Source organism: Tenrec ecaudatus, chromosome 18, assembly GCF_050624435.1.
Source record: "Tenrec ecaudatus isolate mTenEca1 chromosome 18, mTenEca1.hap1, whole genome shotgun sequence".
Classification (NCBI taxonomy): domain Eukaryota; kingdom Metazoa; phylum Chordata; class Mammalia; order Afrosoricida; family Tenrecidae; genus Tenrec; species Tenrec ecaudatus.
In genome coordinates this window covers 7,186,560-7,208,710 of record NC_134547.1, presented here as the reverse complement: position 1 = coordinate 7,208,710, position 22,151 = coordinate 7,186,560, and the positions used below count along the sequence as shown (strand labels likewise).

General features: G+C 47.6%; 1 protein-coding gene and 1 pseudogene across 1 annotated transcript; one reads left to right on the top strand and one right to left on the bottom strand.

The window, feature by feature from the left end:
• Positions 1–6,903: 6,903 nt before the first annotated feature.
• On the bottom strand, positions 6,904–17,025 carry LOC142432664 (alpha-1B-glycoprotein-like). Its single transcript, XM_075537886.1, has 4 exons — positions 16,929–17,025; positions 16,419–16,700; positions 11,723–12,013; positions 6,904–7,208 (listed from the first exon to the last, which is right to left on the bottom strand). The coding sequence occupies exons 1-4, from the start codon at positions 17,023–17,025 to the stop codon at positions 6,904–6,906; spliced, it is 975 nt and encodes a 324-aa protein (XP_075394001.1).
• Positions 10,544–10,686, top strand: LOC142432923 (small nucleolar RNA SNORA24; annotated as a pseudogene).
• Positions 17,026–22,151: the final 5,126 nt, after the last annotated feature.

Below are 22,151 nucleotides of genomic sequence, written 5' to 3'. Positions count from 1 at the left end.
ACTAGACCAGAGCATGTGCACAGGTACAGGTAAGACCTCACAACACACAGAATCAAGGTCAGATGAACCTCTCAAGAACAGAAATGGGAGTAGCGATATGAAGAGAACAGGGGAAAGATTGAGGTCAGTGGGGAGGAAAGGAGAGCCTATCACAGTGATCAATGCATAAACACACACACACACACACAGGGGGAGGCACAACAGAAACTGTGGGGAAAGGGAAATAGCGGTCGGTTTAAGATATGAAAATAATAATTCATAATTTTTCAAGTGGTCACAAGGGTGGGGAGGAGGTAAGGAAAAAAGAGGAGCTGATACTAATGGCTCAATAGAAAGTAAATGTTCAGAAAATGATGATGGCCTGGCCCCATTACCAACTAAGTGGACAGTACCACCTTCCCGAAAAGAAGAATTCACTTCAGAGGACAGCACAGATGCTACAGCTCAAGAGGAGGGGAAGAGGGACTGGTCTGGCCAGAGCAAACAGAAGCCAACAAGGGGGTATAGGGGGGGAAAAGAAAAGAGTGATGCACATCCTGGCTCACCAAGCCCTGAGGACAATGTTCCTGCTCAGAACAGCAATGCAGAGATGACTGGCCCCACAATGGGACACAGTGTTCCTCAGTGACCCATAGCACCATTGGGGACAACACTAGAGACACACAGTGTGAATTGTTCCCACCATGAGCTCACCACACTGAAGCCAGTCTGGGGGCATGCAGCAGGAGCACTGGGGGAAACAGAGCAATGAAGTCCCCAGGGATAGAGGCAGTGCCAGGGCATGGCACCCCATCAGACTTAACTGAAAATCACCTGTGAAGGAACACAAAGAGACCCTGAAGTATTCATACGTTTATGTATGTATGCGCGCGCGCGCGTGTGTGTGTGGTCATTGTTGTAGCTATTGGTTTACTTTCTATTGCTGCTTCGTTGTATTCAGTCTTGTGATGGTACATAGCATATCTCCTTGAAAGGGAGAGGCCGAATAAACAAGCCAGAAGAGAGAACAACCAAATGGCAGTTCTGAGGAGGATATGGGGGTAGGGGAGGCGGGGGAAAGGAAGAGGGTGTTAAGAAGCCAGGGACAAGGGAACAACAAGGGATCCAAAATCAATGTCAAGGAGGGTGAGGGGGGTCTGGCAGGGCTGGATCAAGGGCAATGTAACCGAGAGGAATTCCTAAAACCCAAATGAAGACATAACATGATAGTAGGACAAGAGGAAAGTACAAAGAAACAGAGGAAAGAACTAGGAGGCAAAGGGTAGTCAGATACATTCAAATACAGGCATATAAAGATGTAAATATATTTATATACATTGAGGGGGAAATAGATCTATGTACATATATTTATAGGTTTAATATTAAGGAAACAGATGGACAGTGGGCCCCTGCTCAAGTCCTCACTCAACATAAGAACACTTTGTTCTAACAATTTGGCAGTCTGAGATGCTCACCTGGCAGGCATGATTGCCGATTACAATGGGTGCACAAGTAAATGTGGTGACGAAAGCTGATGGTGCCCGGCTACCAAAAGATATAGCACCTGGAGTCGCTGAAGACAATGTGTGCACAAGCAAATGTGGTGAAAAAGTTGATAGTTCCCAGCTACCAAAAGATATAGCATCTGAAGTCTTAAAGACCTGAAGATAAACAAGCAGCTATCTAACGGAGAGACAACAAAACCCACATGGAAGAAGCACACTGGCCTATCCCGACCTGACCGCTGAGGACAAAGTGGGTGCATAAGCAAAAGTTGTGAAGAAAGCTGATGATGCCCGGCTATCAAATGATATAACATCTGGAGGCATCTGGGGCCTTAAAGGCTTGAAGACAATCAGGCGGCCATCTAGCTAAGAAACAACAAAGTCCACGCAGAAGAAGCACACCAGCCTACCCCAACGTGAACTCTAAAGACAAAACAGGTGCATAGGCAAGTGCGGTGAAGAAAGCTGATGGTGCTCAGTTGTCAAAATATTTAAAATCTGGGGTCCTATAGGCTGGAAGATAAACAAGGGGCCATCTAAGTGAGAAAAAACAAAGACCACATGGAAAATGCACACTAGCCTTTGAGATGACAAGGCATCGAAGGGATCAGGTATCAGGCATCAAACTAACTATAATAATCAAAGCATTGTGAATGAGAGGGAGTGCAGAGTGGGGACCCAGGGCCCATCTGGGGGTAATTGGACATCCCCTTGCAGAAGGGCTGTGGGGAGGTGACAAGCCAGTCAGAGTGCAGCGTAGCAATGATGAAACATACAATTTTCCTCTAGTTCTTAAATGCTTCCCCCCCCCACTCTCATGATCCCAATTCTACCTTACATATCCAGCTGGACCAGAGGATATACACTGGTACAGATAGGAACTGGAAATACAGGGAATCCAGGACAGATGAACACCTCAGGATCAATGGTGAGAGTGGTGATATCGGGTGGGTGGAGGGAGGGTGAGGGAGAAAGGAGGAACAGATGACAAGGTCTACATATAACCTCCTCCCTGGAGGACAGACAGCAAAGAACTGGGTGAGAGAGACGTTGGAAGGTGTAAGATCTGATAAAATAATAATTATTTATAAATTACCAAGGGGGAGGGAGGAGGGGGAGCGGGGAGGGAGGGGAAATATGAGGAGCTGATACCAAGGGCTCGAGTAGAAAGCAGGTGTTTTGAGAATGATGATGGCAAAATATGTACGCATGCGCTGGACACAAATGAGGTATGTACGGATTGTGAAAAGAGTTGTATGAGCGCCTAATAAGATTATTATTAAAAAATGATGATGGAAACCTATGTACATATATGCTTGATACAATTGATGTATGGAATGTTATAAGAGCTGTAAGAGCCCCAATAAAATGAACTTGTTATTAAAGAAAAACAAAGAAACTAAAAGATGTGCTAGAGAAACAATCATAACCCTCTTTTCAGTGATCTTTATAAAAAAAAATTTTCCCACTGATCTTTTATTGATGTTTTCTGTTTTACTTATATATAGATTGGTAACGTTTTCCTGTATATTGCTAGTACATTTTCTATTTAAAGAAAGGCAAAAATTTCTACACAAAGAGAGAGACACACACACACACACATACACACACACAAGAACGTAGGCTTGGAGGAAGTTCAGAGATAAAGTGGAGGAACACAGCCAAACAGAGCTGAAGGGAGCAGGTAGGGTTGCCTGTACCTTTTCTTCAGACATATTGTTGGACTTTAGGTGCCTCATCCCTTCCTCCAGCCCTTACCTGCCCATGTTGAGAGAAGGAGCATCCATATGTCCAAACTCACCTGACCTGGTGCGCTGTACTAGACCTCTTAACAAGGACATGCACGAGATACATATATATGTGAGCATGTGTCCTGCCTCCAGTGAGCTATTTATCTCCTCAGTGCCTCCAAATGAGGTCATCAAGCTGCGACCTGATTGACAGGCTAAACTCTGTCCCCTCACTCTTCAGTCTCAAATTGACAACAGATGATGTGGCTCCCACACTCAGCCTTTTTCTTCCTTCCTTCCGTTCCTTCTTTCTTTCTAATACTTTTATTTGGGGCTCTTACACCTCTTGTCACAATCCATACATTCATCCAGTGTGTCAAGCACATTTGCATGTATGTCGCCATCATTTTCAAAGCATTCTCTTCCCCTGTGAGCCCCTGACATCAGCTCCCTATTTCTCCCCTCTCCCTCTTCCCTGTCCTCCCTCACGAACCCTTGATAAGTTATAGATTATTATATCATCTTACATTGTCCTCCATCGCCCCTCACCCACATTTCTGTTTTTCGTCCCAATGGGAAGAAGTTATAGTTTGATGCTTATGATCAAATCCCACACCCCCACCCACCCTCCCCTAATCCACTTGATATCGCTACTATCATTGTTGACTCTTTCTTTTCTAGCAGCATGCATTAACATTTTATATATATAGATCATTTTATTGGGGGCTCTTACAGCTACTACAACAATCAATATATCAACTTTATTGAGCTTATCTGTACAGATGTTGCAATTATTATTTTCTAGACATTTACTTTCTATTAGCCCTTAGTATCAGCTCCTCTTTTTTCCATCTCCCCCACCCTTGTGACCCCTTGATCAATTATAAACTATTATTTGGAGATCTTCCACTGACTTCTCTCTCCCTGTTGTTCATCCCCCTCAGGGGGGGGGGGTTATGTGTCAATTGTTGCAATGGGTTCCCTCTTCCTCACCTCCTTTGCCCCTCTTCCTCCTACCCACCTGGTGTCGCTACTCCCATTCCTGTTTGGGGATTCTATGTGTCCTGAGCTTTTCTCTCTTGTCTCTACCTGTGCATACACACCGTTCTAGCCCACAGAAAAAGGTAGGACTGGGGTCATGTACCAGTAGATGACCCTGGTGTCCTCTGTCATCATGCTCATAAGACACCTGTGCTCAACAGCATGAAAGCCACAACGCACCGGGTTTGGGGACACACCATCTTTCAGCTGCTAGAAATCTTGGGCCACCTGTGTGGTACATCCGATCACAGTGTATGAGTGATAATGGAGCAGTATTCACTCTTTTTCAGGTTCTAGATGGGACCCAGAAGAAACCTCAGGGTTGGGGGAGAGAGAGGAGTTCAGCATAGATGACCTCTACCCTCGCCTCATTGGCACCATTCCCTGAGGTGCCCAGGGCCCTCTCGTGCAGTGTGGCCACAAACATAAGTGTCTAGTGAGAATTCTACATGTGACAGGATGTGGACAGAGCCCTTTTCCTACCCTGGAGCCAAAAAGGCCGTTTCTGCCCCATGACCAGGTGCACAGCCCTCTTTAACCCCAGATGCCCCCAGAATCCTTCCCTGCTCAGAAGCTCCTGTCTCCTGTGTTCAGTATGATAGGCACTCAGCATGCCTCAGTGGAACATGAAGGTCTCTAAGCATTTCTAGACTTCTGTTTCCATCCTCAGGTCTGTTAGTCTGGGTAGACGAAGGACATAAATTCAGAGACACTCCTGTGTGTATAAGAAAAAGCTTTATATACAAGAACAATTGAATATTGAGAAAACATCCCAGCCCAGTCCGTAATTCCAATAGTATCCCATATGTCTGATACCGATCTACAAAGTCCTCTTCAGACCCACGAAACACATGCAATAATGCCAAACGCAGGAAGCTCACAGGCCAGTGAGTGGGAAGTCTTGTGGACCCGGTGGCGGTGGAAGCATCTGGTCGCTGGCATGGGTCTCCACATGTCTCCTCGAGCTCCCAAGCTCTAGCTGCATCCATGTAGCTCTATCAGGCTCGTCTTCGTCAGTAAAGTCTTGCAGGGAGGGAGCGCATGCCCTGCCTCCAAGGAGCTATTTATCTGCTTAGTGCCTCCAAATGAGGTCATCAAGCTGAAACTTGACCGACAGTCTGAACCCTGCCCCTTCACTCTTCAGTCTCAAATTGACAGCAGATTATACAACTCCCACACTCAGCCTCTTTCTTTCTTTCTTTCATTTTACAGCCAGAATTAGGATTTAATTATTAAAAGTTAAATACAGATTACACATGCACAGCAAAATCTCCAGGCAGAATGGACACCATTGTTAGAGGCCACCGATTAGGGCCTGACTTTCAGTGACCCTACGTCCAACAGGACAAAACAGCGTGGGTCCTGGGTCATACCCACAATCGATCCCCTTGGGCCCATCCTTGCAGCTTCAGTGTCAATCTAACCATTGATGGTCTCCAGCTTTTCCCGGATCCCCTGCTTTGACAGCCATGCTATCTTTTTCCTGGGACTGGTCTCTCCTGATAACATCCTAAGGAAAGTTCTGGCTGCACTTACTTCTTCTTCTTCTTCTTCTTCTTCTTCTTCTTCTTCTTCTTCTTCTTCTTCTTCTTCTTCTTCTTCTTTTTCTTCTTCAACAGTTTTATTGGCACTTAATCCATATTTCACACAACTGAATAATTAAATCATAAGAAGAGTTATACAATCGCTACCATAATCAATATCACAACATTTTCTTTCTCTCCCCCTATGACTACATTGCCTTTAAAACGAGTTGTGTGATCATATTCAGCTCGAGTGCTCATTCCCCCTCCCACCTTCATTATTAACTCCTGAAATCACCCCTCCCCAAAGTCGACATCCCCTCCAAACCCTGGATCAGTTATTATCTCTATGCCTCTACTCCTTCTGTGCTTGACACACTGGCAAACACAACAGAAGCCATCAAGAACAAAAACATAATGAAGTGATAAGAATAAAACAGTAGTAATATAAAGAAAAATATACGCAGTGAGTAAGAAAAATTGGGTCATCATCAATATTTAAAAAGCCAGGGAAGAAATTTCTGTCATGAAACAAGCAAGAGATCCTTGCACCTAAAACAAATCTTGGTTAGATCTAGAGGGAGGGAAACTAGCTGCATTACAGTCTCATCCAGCCCCTCAGTTTACCACATCCCCCTAGATGCTGATGATGGCAAATTGGAAATTCTCAACACAGAACAATTACAAAGAAATAACAATCTCTAGAAGGAGGGGGATAAGGAGGCCTGATGGTGTGCCACATTTTGAGTGGAGCTGATAATTTCAACGTCAGCAGTTCAAAACCCCCAGTCCATCGCTGGAGAAAGATGAGATTTTCCACTGCTGTAAAGAGTTACCATCTCCGAGGTCATTCAATCCTGTGCACTAGTTTCACTCTCAGTCAGCATCAACTCAATGGGAATGTGAAGTTCATTATTTTTTTAAATTTCAGAAGATCCTTTGCATATCAGGAAGATTAATTAAAAATCAGACAAACTTCTGAGCCACCAGCACCCAGGTTCTAGGGGAATGCAGGAGGCCCCGGGAAAGGATAGCAGAAGGAGGGAATGGGCATCGAGTAGGTGCAGGAAATCCTGGAACAGGCATGAGGGACACAAAGGGCGGTGAGGGACAGGCTGGAGCATCTCAGAGTTCCTCCCTCTGCACTCGGAGAGCCAGGGGGTCACTGTCTTCAGACCAAGTGGCAGAGTGACTCTCACGAGGAGAGTAGCGGCAGCTGTAGTTGCCAGCATCCTGGGGCCCCACGTTGGACAGGGTGAAATCGGCTACATAGTTGTCTGCCGAACCCCAGTTGTGGAGCAGTACTGCCCCTGCTCGCAGGAGTTCAAAGTGCATGTCTGGGAGAGGGCTGAGGCATTGCAGCTTGGCATCCCGGCCCGCAGTCACGGTGTCGCTCCACACAGACCAGAGCAAGGGCTTCGGTAGCAGACCTGGAGGACAGAAAGGACAACGAAGGACCGTGAGTTCAGCTCTCCACCAGAGGCACTAAGGTCACAAATGGGAAATGATGGCAGGAAGGGAATAGTCATGGGATCTGAACCCGCCATCAACCAGTCCATGCCAAGAATGGTCCTGTCCTGAGACCGTCTGGGTGGACGGCAAGGAACAGAAGGCGCATTGCGGGTATCAGGGCTACACCGAGTTACAGCACGTGCCTCCACGCGGGGTCCAGTCTTCATATTGTAACAAGATAGGAAGCCCCCAGCCCAACCCACCACTGTGCCGTTGATTTCAAGTCATAGCAGTGGGTTCCGATGGGGCTACTACCAAAAGGTCAGACACATCCAAAGACCTGTGCCTCCTTAATGGAATGATGTGGCATTCCCAGTCCCTATAGATTGTTAGCCTAGGAAATCCTATGGAGCTGTTCGACTCATAAGATCCTATGAGTCAGAATTAATTATGTAACATGAGGCATGAATAGAGTAGATACAGCGCATACTGCATCAGTGAATCTCTAATAAAAATACTATAAACTCCCTCCCCCGAAAAGAATTTGTTCCAAAGGATGACATTGACTCTGCAGCTATGGGAGATGGACATATTTGATCAGAGCACACGGGAGCAGATGAAGGGGCAGGAGGAGAGAGTGGAGCACAGCCTGACCCACCAGGCCGTGATGATGATGTTCCTGAGTAGAGCAGCCAGTCCACAGAGAGAACAACATGGCTGGCCCTACTATGAGACATGATGCCCCTCAGTGACTAAGGGCGATACAGGGGACAGCACCGGAGACACAGTGTGGGAATTGCATCTGACCTGATCCCACCACACCGAGGCAAATCACTGGGGGAGTGCAGCGGAACAGCAAGGGAATGGAGTGGCAAGGTCCCCAGGGAATGCTGAAAGTGGACTTTGGGGCCAGGGCGTGGTGCCCCAACAGACTGGACTGGAAAACGCTCCTAAGGGCCAGCAAACGATCCCTGAACTAACTACAAGCTTTTCTCCTGTGAACTGTTTTGTTCTGTTCTTTGTCAGTGGTTTGTTTTTGTTGTTTTGTTGTCTGGTTGCATACTGTTGCTTTGTTTTCCTCTGTCTTGTTTTCGTGCATGTTAGTGTCTCCACAGGTCTGTCTGAATAGGACAGGCTGGATGAACTATCTGGAGGAAAAACAACGGGACCAACAGTTCCGGGGCGACTTGGGGTGGGGGGTAGGGGGGGGTAAGGAAGTGGTGTTAACAAACCCAGGGACAAGGGAAAAACATGGGACCCCAAATGGTAGAGAAGGGGGAGTGGCAGGCATGGTGGGAAATGATCAAGGGTAAGGTTGCTTAGAGAAGAGGTATACTCTAGCTCAGGTGGCGATGAAGCATGGTAGTAGGGCAGGAGGAAGGTCAAGGGAGATGGAGGAAAGAGCTAGGAGTCAAAGGGCATTCATGGAGGTCTAGACAAAGACATGTACATGCAAATATATATAGGAGGATGGGGAAATAGATCTATGTGTCTATATTTATAGGTCAAGTATTAAGGTGGCGGAAGGACCTTGGGCCTCTACTCAAACACTCCCTCAATGCATGAATACCTTCTTTTATTAAATTGGAACTCTATGATGCTCACTCTCCCGACACAACGGCTGGAGCCAAAGTGGGTGAACAAGTAAATGTGGTGAAGAAAGCTGATGGTACCTGGCTATCAAAAGAGATAGTGACTGGGGTCTTAAAGGCTTGAAGATAAACAAGTGGCCATCTAGCTCAGAAGCAACAAAGTCCACATGGAAGAACACACCAGCCTGTGTGATCGAGTGGTCCCAAAGGGATCAGTTACCAGGCATCAAAGAACAAAAAATCATATCATTGACTGCACACCTCCATGATAGGATCGCTGAAGACAAATGGGTGCATAAGCAAATGTGGTGAAGAAAGCTGATGGTGCCCGGCTATCAAAAGAGATAGTGTCTGGGGTCTTAAAGGCTTGAAGGTGAACAAGCGGCCATCTCGCTCAGAAGCAAATAAGCCCACATGGAAGAAGCACACCGGCCAGTGCGACCACGAGGTGCCCAAGGGACCAGTTATAAGGCATCATGCAAAAAAAAAAAAAGATATGTGTGTGTATGTATGTGTATATATGTGTATATGTATATATGTATGTGTACATATGTATATATATCATATTAAATGAAGGGGGAAGTGCAGAGTGGAGACCCAAGGCCCAAGTGTCGGCCAATGGAGATCCCCTCATAGAGGGGTTTAGGAGAGGAGATGGGTTAATTAGGGTGTGAGGTAGTATCGATGAAGAACACAGCTTTCCCCCAGATCCTGGATGCTTCCTCCCCACAACTACCATGATCCGAATTCTACCTTGCAGGGCTGGATAGGACAGAGGCTGTACACTGGTACATATGAGGGCTGGAGGTACAGGGAATCCAGGGTGGATGATACCTTCAGGACCAAGGGTGTGAGGGACGAGGCTGGGAGAGTGGAAGGTGAGTGGGTTGGAAAGGGGGAACTGATTACAAGGATCCACATGTGACCTCTTCCCTGGGAGAGGGACAGCAGAGAAGGGGGGAAGGGAGACTCCGGATAGGGCAAGATATGACAAAATAACGATGTATAAATTACCAAGGGCATATGAGGGAGGGGGAATGGGGAGGGAGGGGGGAAAAAAAAAGAGGACCTGATGCAAGGGGCTTAAGTGGAGAGCAAATGCCTTGAGAATGATTGGGGCAGGGAATGTATGGATGTGCTTTATACAATTGATGTATGTATATGTATGGATTGTGGTAAGAGTTGTTTGAGTCCCTAATAAAATGTAAAAGAAGAAAAGAGAAAAAAATGATTAGGGCAAAGACTGTACAGATGTGCTTTATACAATTGATGTATGTATATGTATGAACTGTGAAAAGAATTGTATCAGCCCCAATAAATTGTTAAAATAAATTAATTAAAAAAATACTATAAACTCACATTTAAATTATCAAATTACCATTTCATAGAATATCATATGCTTCAAATACAATTATGTACTGAATACAACATCCAGGCACTCAGTTTACCAGTCACCCACATGACAAGGATTAACAACCACACAGGTCTGCTGCCAACCACACTGATCTACACAGATGTGGCAATTACATAATTTCATGTCAACTTGATATGTAGTGCAGTGGTGGAGTTGAGCTTGTCAATCAGGTCACAGCCTGATTGCAATTGGTTCTATGCAATTGACTGCTGAACATGGAATCATGAAGACCGATCAAGAATTGACAGCTTGGAATGGTGGTGCTGGTGAAAAATATGATCTGCGCCGTAGAGTGCCAACGAACACGCTCCTGTGTCTTACAAGAAGTGCAGCCAGGATGCTCCTTAGAAGGAAGATGGGTTTCTAGCCATGGAAGAGTATATGTTTGTTTATTTGCAAAGCTGTCACCATTTAATTGGCATCAGATTCTGACTGGCACAAGGAAAAAAAAAAAGAAGAAGCAAGATGGCAAAACCCTCTCTCATGGACTTTGCTCATGTTGTAAGGACAGATCCGTCCCTGGGGAAGCGCACCGTGCTTAGTAAAGTAATGGGGCTTTGAAGAAAGAAAGGCCGTCAACGGGATGGATTCACACCGTGGCTGCAATGACAGCCTCAGACAGAGGAACAACTCTCCAGTGTTGTTTTGTTTTTGTGCTTGTTAAATTGTTATGGATTCAAACTGACTCAATGGTACCTAAAACTACAAATAAATAGAGAGCAATACACCCATCTAAAACCTAGTGCTGAAGTGATTGAAAACAGTAACACTGCTCTTAAGGGCAAATTTTTATTTCCTGGTGAAAGGGTGCAAATGCAGCCGTGTATGGTCTGTGGGCTGTGGAAGTGGAACTCATGGCTCAGCACTGCAGCTCCAACTTAGCTGTGCTCCACTCAGCACCAGGTAAGCCTGCAGGCAGCATCCGGGACGTCCTATGTGAGAGGGAAGAACTGGAAGCCCAGAGACCTGAGGACCAGTTACGAGATGTGAGTTCAAGACAGCGTCTTCTATCACACATCATTTCCATGGAGCCGACGCCAGGGCAGAGATCAGCCCAACCTAGTGTTGGAATCAGTTGCAAGACACAGCACTTAGGGCGCTTTGGAGGAGATCTCTATGAACAGAATTGACCTGTCACAGGCATTGCATCTTCACAGGGAGTTGGACTGTGAGGGTTTCATCAGCACCCTCTGATGGGTGGGGAAGGGGACAAGCCTGGCCTTGGCTTGAATTAGGAGTGGGTTCAAACTTCATAGGTTCTTTAAAATGCAGCCTGCTGAGGGACATGAAGCCCCTTGCCCTGAACACAGCCAGGCGACACCAGGATCTCTGCAAGCGACACTGGCATGTGACTGGACACACCTGACTCTCACCCACATCACTGACAGGTCCGCTGATGTGCAGGCACAGCCCCAAACTTGCTTCTGCTTTGTCCAAGCTCCAAACTCACCCCCTTTCTGTCCTAGTCCTAACCCAGGAGTCTTACCTGCCACGCTCAGCTCCAACGCATTGCTCAGCCAGGACCCCGAGGTCCCATGTCTGGTCCTCAAGTACAGGCACCTGTACTTTCTAGAATCCTGGGCTGTGAGCTCTGGGATCCGGAAATCGGCGCTGTTTCCGGTGGAGCTCACCGCCTGCAGGGGGCGCCGCGCCTTCTCCTGGAGCAGCAGGAAGATGGCGCCGGTCAGGGACCCCTGGCACCTCAGGGCCCCTTCGCTACCTGGTGTTAGCGTCAGGCCCTCGGACACCAAGGACAGCTTGGGCTTGGGGAGAGATCCTGGGAGAAGAACACGCAGTGGGTCAGCGGTCAGCACTTAGACTCCGGGCCGAATCCACTCAGGACCCCTGAGCTCAGGGTGGGGGCACAGGACCGGCAAGCATTGCCACCTAACAGAGCCTTCTCATCGGGGCCATCAGCAGGCCACAGTAGCCACGTGGTGTGACACAGAGAAGGAAACCTGGGATGTGGGTCTGGGTTTGGGGCCTTGCCAACGTCAGACTTGGAAACACAGGAGGAGGGTAAGGAGGAGGGGGGCCCCCTGAGCTCAGCACATGCTGCCTGTCCAGCTGAGGATGTTGTCAATATGGTAGTGGCCCTTGGCAGTGAAATGGACCCCACCCTCTGTTACAGGTGAATATTATATTCCTTAGACCCTGCAGACACTCAGCCAAGTGTTGTTGCAGGAGCAGGAGAAGCACCCAGAGCTGTGGCTCAGGGACCCCCAGCGCTGACACTGTGGTATCAGCGAGTTCCCGCCATTCTACCCTGAACACCTGTCTCAACTTAGGGCTCAGGGCCTGGGGACCGACACAGCCCCATCACAGAGTTCACGATGAGGCTCTGCAGGTTTATTCTGATTCCCATTTCTACTACAGTGTCTGCTGCTGTGTGAGGATCACCCAATACAAATGTTTTACTGATCAAATTGGGCTCGCTCCTCAGACACTTCACTGGCTTGAGGGCAGAGCACGGGTCTCTGCTCAGGAACTGCGTCTCCTGGCTGAAAGATTCCCGGGTCAGGGCCCAAGGTAGATTCCCACTGTTCACTCACCATCGCTTATGAAGATCTCCACAGGGTTGCTAGGACTGGACCAGACAGTCTGCACACTATTGAGTGTGTACTGACAGGTGTACACACCTCCCTCCTGAATGTGGACATTGAAGTTGATAGATCCAGGTACTCCAGTGGCCGGTAACATTTCACGCACTCTCTCTCCTGACTTCATTAAGGCCCAAGTAATGTCTTCAATAGAAGCTGAGCAACGTAGGATTGCCAGAGACCCTGGCTTTTGGATCAACTCTGAGATCAGCGTCATGCTGGGTGCTGGGAGGAAATCTGCAAGGAACACACAGCACATCAGTGTCTGCTTGGCTCCCATCAGACCCTTGGGTTCAGATCCTGGGTCCAACCTCTGTCTGTCTCTGAAGTTCACCCAAGGGCAGCCCTCCCACTGCACACACATTGTGGCTTTTCCCTCTATAGGCAGTTCCCTCCGTCTTCCTCCAAGCCCCCTGACCTTGGAGCTGGACCCCGTCCTCTGAACAGACTGTGCTTACTCAGCTTTTCAATGGTCACCGTGTGGCTGGGCTCTGAGGGAGTTCGTATGCTTGTTTCGTAGCTGCAGCTGTAGCTCCCAGGGAGTACGATGTCGAAGATGGCGTTTGTTCCCACTTGTGACCACTTGGTAACCACCTGGGGGTTCCCTTCCTTTATTAGTGAAAAACGTAGTTTCCTCATGGGTCCTTGGCAAAGTAGTGTGGTCCTCAAGCCTTGGGCCAGCCAGGGGCCAGGCTCAGCAGACAGAGAGGGAGGAGGAAAGTACTCTGCAGGAATATGGTTGGTGGTGACTAACACTCCCCCCCTCCCCAAGTCACCTGCTCCACCCAAACAAAACCGTAAAGAGGGGGAGGGCATCCCTTATTCCATCAGCAGGGTTTGGTAACCCTTCCCATCCCATTCACTCGAATTTCACAGAATAACCATATTTGGGAATGGTGTCTACACAATCATACTCCACAAAGATAAGGTCAGACGGGTCTAGGGCCAGTGGACAATGAGTAGTATCTTCATCTGCAGGCCATATGACAGACTGTGTCCATACGGAAAATATGACCAAACCCCCCAGGAGATTCCAGACCGAAAGGGAGGCAGTAGGATGCCTATGTAATCCTCTCCTGGAACCCAGTCTTTTGCTGCCAAAGAAGCAAATGAAACCCTGGTCTAAGCTCATCTTTACGCTGGGAACCAAACTATCTCCTGAGTGTTTTCCCAAAGCCGCAGTTGAGCTGAACTCCTGGAGACTCTGTGCAGCGTAGTGTGTTCCTTCCCAGAATTGTTGAAATAGGAGCAAGGGCACAGGAGCCACTCGAAAGTGAGAGGAGAGGCTTAGAAGGTGGTGAGTGGATGCTAATGTTGGAGGAAGAAATTCGTCAAACACACGATGGGTACACCGCTTGAAGGCTATCACTAACGTCATGGAAACCAACATGTATTTGTTGTTGGATTGGTGCGTGTGTAACTCCGAAGAGAGTCATCCAATTTTTTAATCACTGTAAAAACTAGTGGTAAACACGCAAAGTAGCACACACAGTGAGAAAATGTCCAATCACATCTTAGACACACACTAAAGAAGAAGGTCATATGATGATGGAGGCAGATCATGCAGTGCCATGTGCGGCAGGTACGTAATCTCCAGTCAAGTTGGGAAAAGGTGGGTTCTAGCCTGTTGATCAGGTTGCAGATTGATGACCTCATTTGGAGGCGCCAAAGAGATAAATAACTAATAGAGGCCAGGCCCACACTCTCTGCTTCCTCTTCCGACTGAGAAGCCACATGGGGTTACACTGATGGCAGCCAGAGTCCTGGACCTGGAGGAGCCCCGTGGAGACCTGAATAAGCACTGAGAAGCTTCCACTGCCACTGGATCTACAAGACTTTCCACCCACTGTCTTGTCCTTTTCCTGAATTTGCATCATTGATGACTTGCGTGAATCTGGAGAGAAATTTCTAGATGGTATTGAACATATCTGGTAATACTGGACTTATGGACATGATCTGGCCACGGCTGAAATTTTTTCTAAATATCCAATTGCTATTTGTATAAAGCTCTTCCTTGTGTTTTTTTTAATAAAGCTCTTTCTTATACACACATGATTGTCTGTGAATTTTGTTCTCTAGTCAACCTTGAGTCACACACGTTGGAATAACGCCATTGGAAACTAAGAATGAAACTTGGAATGAAGATTCACAACCTTCAAAACCCAATATGGCAGTTCTGCTCTGTCCTGTGAGGCCCCTCAGAGTTGGAGTGGACTCAACTGTCCTGGGTTGACAAGATTAAGGCTTTAACTGTAGCGTGATGAGCTTCCTTACACAGAAGAGCATGCAGGAGCTAGATCACTCTATACAACACGATGGTTTCTCAAATGCAAGAAGAGAAGTGATGTTATATAGAAGTTGGGATGATAGAGTGGCAGATCCTCTCCTAGAGAAACTTTTAGAAAAAGTGTGTTCACATAAGATGAAGCAGAGGTGAGAGAAGGGATTGGAGGGCTTTCTATTTCACCCGCACAAATAAAACAGGAAACACATTTGTAGAAAACTATGATGCAAATGAGTTGGGCCCTTTGTACATGATCCAAGAGGACGCCCTTTTTCTGAAGGTTATCATCCCACCCTCGCATGACCCTTTAGAACAAGCACAGGAGCACCAGGATGAGGGAATAGGATCCTTCTTCCGGTGGGACTCGCACCACATCTGCACTGCAAGCATTGCAAGAGGCCGGCAAGGCCAAGCTGCATCCCAGATCCCCCAGAACCTCCAACTCCTAGCGCTTCAGGCTTCCAGAGCAGTGACTTCAAGTGTGGCAAGTGTCCTAGAACGTGACCTTTGTCAACGGAGCAGGGAATACTAACTAAGCTAGGAGCTTTGATGAAAGCCCCCTGAGAGAGCATGCCCAAACTCCAGAGGAATCTTCTCCTGGAAGAAGTCTTCTATTTGGAAAAGCAAACCTCTGTTATCTGGAGGGAAAGAATTCAAGGCCCAAAACCCTTTAAGGGCTCTTTTCTTCCTTGTGTCTTGGCCAAGAGGAAGACGGGGTGAGACACATTATGTGGTTTTCGCAAACAAGGCGCGTCTGCGCACACTCTTTGATACCTCACTGACGAACAACGACATAAGAGATGACCCGAAACGTACATCAGGGATCACTGCCAGGGAGGTCAAGGAAGACACTCAAGAAGCATTCTACAGCTAAGAGGGAAACGTCTGCAAAGAGCTTCGTGTCGTTTCAAAAGAGAAGAAAGATGTGGGGCAGTGTCTTCTCCAGTCTCCGTTGGAAGCAGCCCCCATTCTGGAACTCTAGACCCCAGAAGAGAAAGTCCACATCTGTGATGGTGAGGCACCCGGGGTCAGGGATCAGGTGCCACTAGCCATGAGGAAGACACTCACAGAAGGAAGACAACAGAGGTGGGGAAATCGCACCCAGCACAGTCTGGAGGATTGGGAGATGAGCGGGGTAAAGACAGAGAAGAATCGAGCGGAGGCGATGGGAAGGGTTGATGCAAATATACCTGGAGACATCGCCTTGGACCTTAGCTTCCCTTGTCCCTTCCCTTCCTCTTGCCTGCTCCCCAGGTCTAGGGCTTCACAAAAGAGCTCTCCATGTGGCCCAGACTCACCTCTGCCGGTCACCTCCACCAGATCACTGATCTGCGTGGTCCCGTGATCATTGCTTGTATGTTTGCACCTGTAGATGCCCCTCGTGTCCTCTGTCACCTTCCCCAGAGGAAACCGGTGCTCACGGGCATGGGGTCGCAGATGGACTGGGTCTTGGGCCACCCCGTCCTTCAGCAGCTGGAAAGCCTGAGCCTTATTTGGAGATCTGCATATCAGAGTCACATTGTCCCAGGGGTGCTCCAGTGATTCTACCTCAAAGAAGAGTGTTGACTTTTCTGGTGGGACTAGAAGAGACAAGGGTCTTATTTTCCCGGGTTCAGGAGAGGGAGAGGCTCCCTATCCACAACCCACTACCACCGTCATGTGATTTCCAACAAGATACTTACTATATACAGCTGCCACTGAGGTCCCTACACAGAATCCTGCAAGAGACAGTGTGTCCACTGAGCCTGTTCCCTCCCACAGGGAAGGGAATCAGATTGGTGACCCCCAGGCACGAGTCATGTCCTTACCCAGCTGCAGCAGGACGGTGAGCAGGGCAGTCCCAGAGTCCTCCCCTCTCCAGTCCCTCAGGCTTCCTGAGCACAGCTTGGTGGGGGTCCTGCCCATGTTCCTGTGTCCCTCAGCAAAGAAGGAAGAGCGCCTCTGGTTGGGGGTGATGCCCACGTTTGAGCTCCTCTGTAGGGTTATTTGGACCCCGAGTGATCAAAAACTTTCATCCCAGCAGCCACTGACCCTGAGTGTGGACAGGAAATTCGACCTCCTCTTCACTGGATGTCAAGCCTGGGCTCCTCCCTCTCAGAAGCTGTCCTACAGTGTATCATCCTCCCGATCTCTTGACCACGTGTCAGCTGACCTTGTGTCTGTTAGATTTATCTTCTCACTTTCTTAATCCAGGGAGGCAGAGCCCCAATCTGGGGCGTCACTTTCTTAATTGGGGAGTCAAGCCTCCCCGCCTCCCAATACCGGAGCTGAAATGATACTTTCTCTCATTGAAAAGGAATTTTTCGAACTGGCTTAAATTAAGGATCTTGAGTTGAGGAGGTGATCTTCAATATCCAGGGCACGGTCCAATGGAGTCACAAGGGTTCAGAAAGAAGGAAGTAGGAGATAGGAGTGTGGCCAATGTGAGAAAGGAAGCAAGATACAGAAGAGATATGAGGATGGGTCAAAAGAGTTGAAAAGTGGGTCATATCTAGAATCTGCTTGATGATCACCCCATCTTTTAGCTGCTGGGCACTTTTAACCCATAGTGCAACCCCTTCCTGTGACGTAGGTCTTTACCTGTAATTAGTGGGCTTGCATGCCCCCAAAGGTATGTAGGCCTGAGTGAGCCATAGAGATCTCTCTCCCTCCCCTGAACTCTCTCGGCTGCTCCCTTGACCTCTCCTTGCCTCCCTCTCCTCCCCTGTTTCCCTTTTCCCTTGTCCTCCTTTTCTTCCCCCTCTCTCCACGTGGACCATCAAGTGGGGCTGAGGTGAGCATGCTACCATGAAATGTGTGTGACTCCATTATTGCAATATCTCTTTTATCTCTCATGCTCTCGATGACTTTAATATTATGAACTATCTATATATATCAACTGTACAATTGTGCTTACTGAACCCATTATTAGTGGTGCGGGCCTGGCACCCCCAACTATTACCACAGGATGGGAGTCATTCTGCTTTAAAACAGAGTGTTGAAATGTAGCCTGCTCCTGGTAAGGACTAATACTCAGGCTTTGAGACCTGAAAGAAATTCATTCTTTAAATTTAAAAAAAAAGCAGATGATTAAAGATATGAAAATAATCATGAAGAATAAATCATCAAGGGGTCAAGAGGGCAGGAGTGAGGCGAGGGAGGGTTGGGGAGAAAAAGAAGAAGCTGTTACCAGGGCTCAAAAAGGAAATGTTTTGAAAATGATGATGGTGATATGTGTACAGATGGACTTAGAACAATGGAGGTCTGGATTGTGATAAGAGCTGTAAGAGCCCCCTATGAAATAAATAATGATTTAGAAATTATCAAGGGTTCATGATAAAGGGGGAGCAGGGAGGGAGTGGGGTAATGAGGAGCTGATGCCAGCGGCTTAAGTGGAGAGCAAATGTTTTGAGACAGATGAGGGCAATGAATGTACAAAAGTGCTTTACACAATTGATGTATGCATGGATGTAATAAGAGTTGTATGAGCCTCTAATAAAATGATTGAACACACACACACAATTTGATTGACAAATAATTCATGTCTCACGTACTTCAATATTTGAGTATATATTTTTAAAAGAGTTGGGGAATCATGACCACAGTCAATTTTAGAACATTTTCTTCATTGTTGACTCATTATTACATCCCCGTTTTCTCCACCCAAGTTCATTTCTGGGCCTGTCAAGGCCCTCCATACTAAATCTGAGCCAGAAAGAGATGCCCCATGAGAATGCTGACAAAGCCCAAGACGTGGGTAAGTCCTTTTCCTCCCACAAGGACTCTAAGTGCACAGCTGGGTCATCCCCAAGGACACAGCCCTCACCCAGCATTGGTAGACCTGTGTCTGTGCCGTCAGGACATCCTCTCTTTCTTAAAGGCTGCTGGTTACTGCCTGAGCACCAATGGGGACTGGAGCATCCTGAAGGTCTGCTCAGCAGAGGAGGAAGAGAGCTTGTGCCCATGGTGCTGGGAAGAATCTCAGAACCTCTGAACATCTGATGGTCCCTTCAGTGTCGCAGGACTGACTGAAGCACCAAGGGCAGGGTTTCAGGAGATGTTTAGGGTCAGAACCGGGGCTGATATCCCACCCATACTCCACGGAGCCTGTCTGGGGTGTTGGGTGTGGCTCCAACAATTACTAGCATCAAGGGATGCTAGAAGGTGAGGCTGTCGTAAGAACAAGGAGGTCTAGATCCTTCTGAAGGTCCTAGAAGAATGGGTGTCTCTCGCCTGTTCCAGGATCTGTGGACCACCTGCATTCCTGAGGTCATCCTAAACTCTCTAGATTGCTCCGGGCTTGCCTCATTCCTCATCTGGAAACCCTTGCTGCTAGGGGACTGATTGTGAATCAGTGCTATAGCACACAGTACAACTGGTCCCTTTGAGTGCTTAGGGTTTAAAATCTGTACAGGAGCACACAGCCCCATATTTCTCCCACAGAAAAGGATGGTGAGTTTGAACCCCTGATCTTTGGGTTAGCAGCTCAGTGTGTATTCCAGCACGCTCACTACCAGGCCTCCGGTTCCTTACATCACTCTGATCTTCTACTTCTCTCTGTTTTTTCTTTTCTTCCTACTTCTCATTTGCAGGATCTCTGTGATGCTACTGGATTGACATCTGAGATAGTTATGGTTTCTTGTGCCATCCTGGCTGATAAACACACATGGGATTCATTGAACGGCGGGGAGATAAATGACCCAGTGAATCTCGCCTTTCTTGTTCTCAGGTCTGAGATTCTGATGATCAGACCATGGTGCAGAGCCTTAGCCAGTTCCCAGCTTCAGCTGGCAAGGCTCACTTCCTGCAAGACACCCCTAAGGAGAAGCCACATGGACCTACCCTGATGCTGCCGTGGGTGCTCAAGCAGCCGCATGGAGACCCCTGCCAGTACTGAGATGCTTACATGCTCACTGATTCAGCTTTCCCCCTGCAGTATTGGCGTCATTGCATGTGTTTTGTGAGATTGAGGAGGACTTTGGAGATTGGTGGCACACACATGGGCTAATGTTGGATTTAGGGTCCTGGACAGCACTGGGTTGGGATGCTTTCTCAATGTATAATTTTATATAAAAATCTCTCTTATACATGTGAGTTTCTGTGAATTCTCCAAAATCCAGAATCATATCTCCAACTGAAGAGCCCTAAGGCATCCACTTTGCTAAATCTCTTGGATGTAAATTAACATAATCCCAAATTCTGGTGCCAGGTGGGGGACCTCATTAAGACCTCTCTTTAGATTTGTAGTGGAATTACAGTAAGGCTGGTCCAGCACTGCACTGCCCCAAGAGCACAGCAGCCCCCAAGACACAGGAGAGCAGGAGGACATCCCAGTACAATGCGAACCTCCCACAGACAGGCATCGAGGCTTGAGGCCACACCATGACTTTGTGGGATTTAAGGCTCATACCACACTTCCCTCAGGGTCATGACCCTCTGAATTCCAACTCAAGGGAACAGAGAGACCTGGATTGGGTCTTCACCTGGGCCAAGACCCCAGCCCCAAACACTGTTCATCTTGCGCTGAGGCATCCCTGAACATTACCAGGGCTCTGCTCCCACGGAAGCTAGGAAACGGGAAGTCTGGTGAAAGTAGGATTCTGGGACTCCACTTGTCAAGGTGCTACTGCTCTTGGGTGGGGGCTGTGCACCCTGGGAACCGGGGGCCAATTTGACTCTCAGGGTCCTGTGGTAGGAAAAGGGCCCACAGACCACCTTATCTCCAGTGGGAATATCCATTGGCATCTTGGTTGTAGCCCTATTGCCTAAGGAGGTCCTGGACTTCTCAAGGATTGAGCTTAATGGTGGCATGCAGGAGATTATAGAGACAGAGAACCCCCCCCCCTTCTCTCTCTCCCATGTTTTCTCTATCTCTCTCTGCTCTCTCTGAATTTCTTTTGGCTCTATTTCTATGATTTGCTTCTCTAGAAATATTTTGTGTTAGTCCGGATTGACTAGAGACATAAATCCAGAGACACTCATAGGTATGTAAGAGAGAACATTTTATCAAAGAGCAATTATACATTAAGAAACCATCCCAGTCCTGTCCAGATCAAGTCCATAAATCTTATATTACTCCATATGTCAATACTAGTCCATAAATACCTCTTTAGATTCACGCAGCCATGCAACGACGCCAAATGCAGAAAGATCACTGGTCAGTGAGTGGAAGTCTTGTGGATCCAGTGACGGTGCAAGCAAATCAGCGCTAGTGTGGGTCTACATATGACTCCTCCTGCTTCAGAGCTCTGGCTCTATCATGTAGCTCTATGTGGCTTCTCATCAGGAAGATGAAGCAGTGGGACTCTCGCATCCCATGAGCTATTTATCTCCATTGCACCTCCAAATGAGATCATCAAGCTGCGACCTGATTGACAGGCTAGACTCCACCCCTTCCTCAAATGGACAGTAGATTATGTACCTGCCACATGTATCTAGAGCCCGAAAAATCAACACTACTCTTTGACAGTATCACTCCACCATCCCTGGAACAATGTGATCTGACACACACATGAACCGATACAGCTCACGATTTCCAGTTGCTGAAACATAGCGTGGGCTACAAGCCAGGCCATCTTGGCTTCCCTGCCTTGGAGGACTGGTTTCCTCTGGGCAAGGTGACACATAGATAGCCCTTGTTCAGAAGCAGATCTTGCGAGGCACATGAGAAGAGGAGGGAAGTACGGAAGTGCTTGAGGCCCAAGGATGTGTTTCCACAGAGGATGGGACCAGACCCAGACTCTCCGATCTGCCCCGTTTTGCTGTATATTTCCTTTGTCTCTGCTCTTCCTCTCATCTTTGCTTCTTATTCTCTTTCTCAACTTGTATTCTTTCTCTGCTTCTTTTGAAATTGTACGATTTTCTTATCGTGTGTTCATCCAGGTACACTGGAGAAACAAATCCAGGGACAATCCTATGTGTGTAAGAGAGTGCGTTACATAAAAGAACAATTGTATATTGACAAAACATCCCAGCCCAGTCCGTAATTCCAAAATTATCCCATATGTCTGATACCGATCTACAAAGTCCTCTTCAGACCCATGAAACGCATG

Excerpts from the sequence above, each read along its gene's own strand:
- LOC142432664 (XM_075537886.1), bottom strand. The coding sequence starts at position 17,025 with ATGGGCAGGACCCCCACCAAGCTGTGCTCAGGAAGCCTGAGGGACTGG. Across the intron at positions 16,701-16,928 it reads CACCGTCCTGCTGCAGCTGG|TCCCACCAGAAAAGTCAACA; the intron begins GTAAGGACATGA and ends TGTCTCTTCTAG. Across the intron at positions 7,209-11,722 it reads GTTGGAGCTGAGCGTGGCAG|GTCTGCTACCGAAGCCCTTG; the intron begins GTAAGACTCCTG and ends TCTGTCCTCCAG.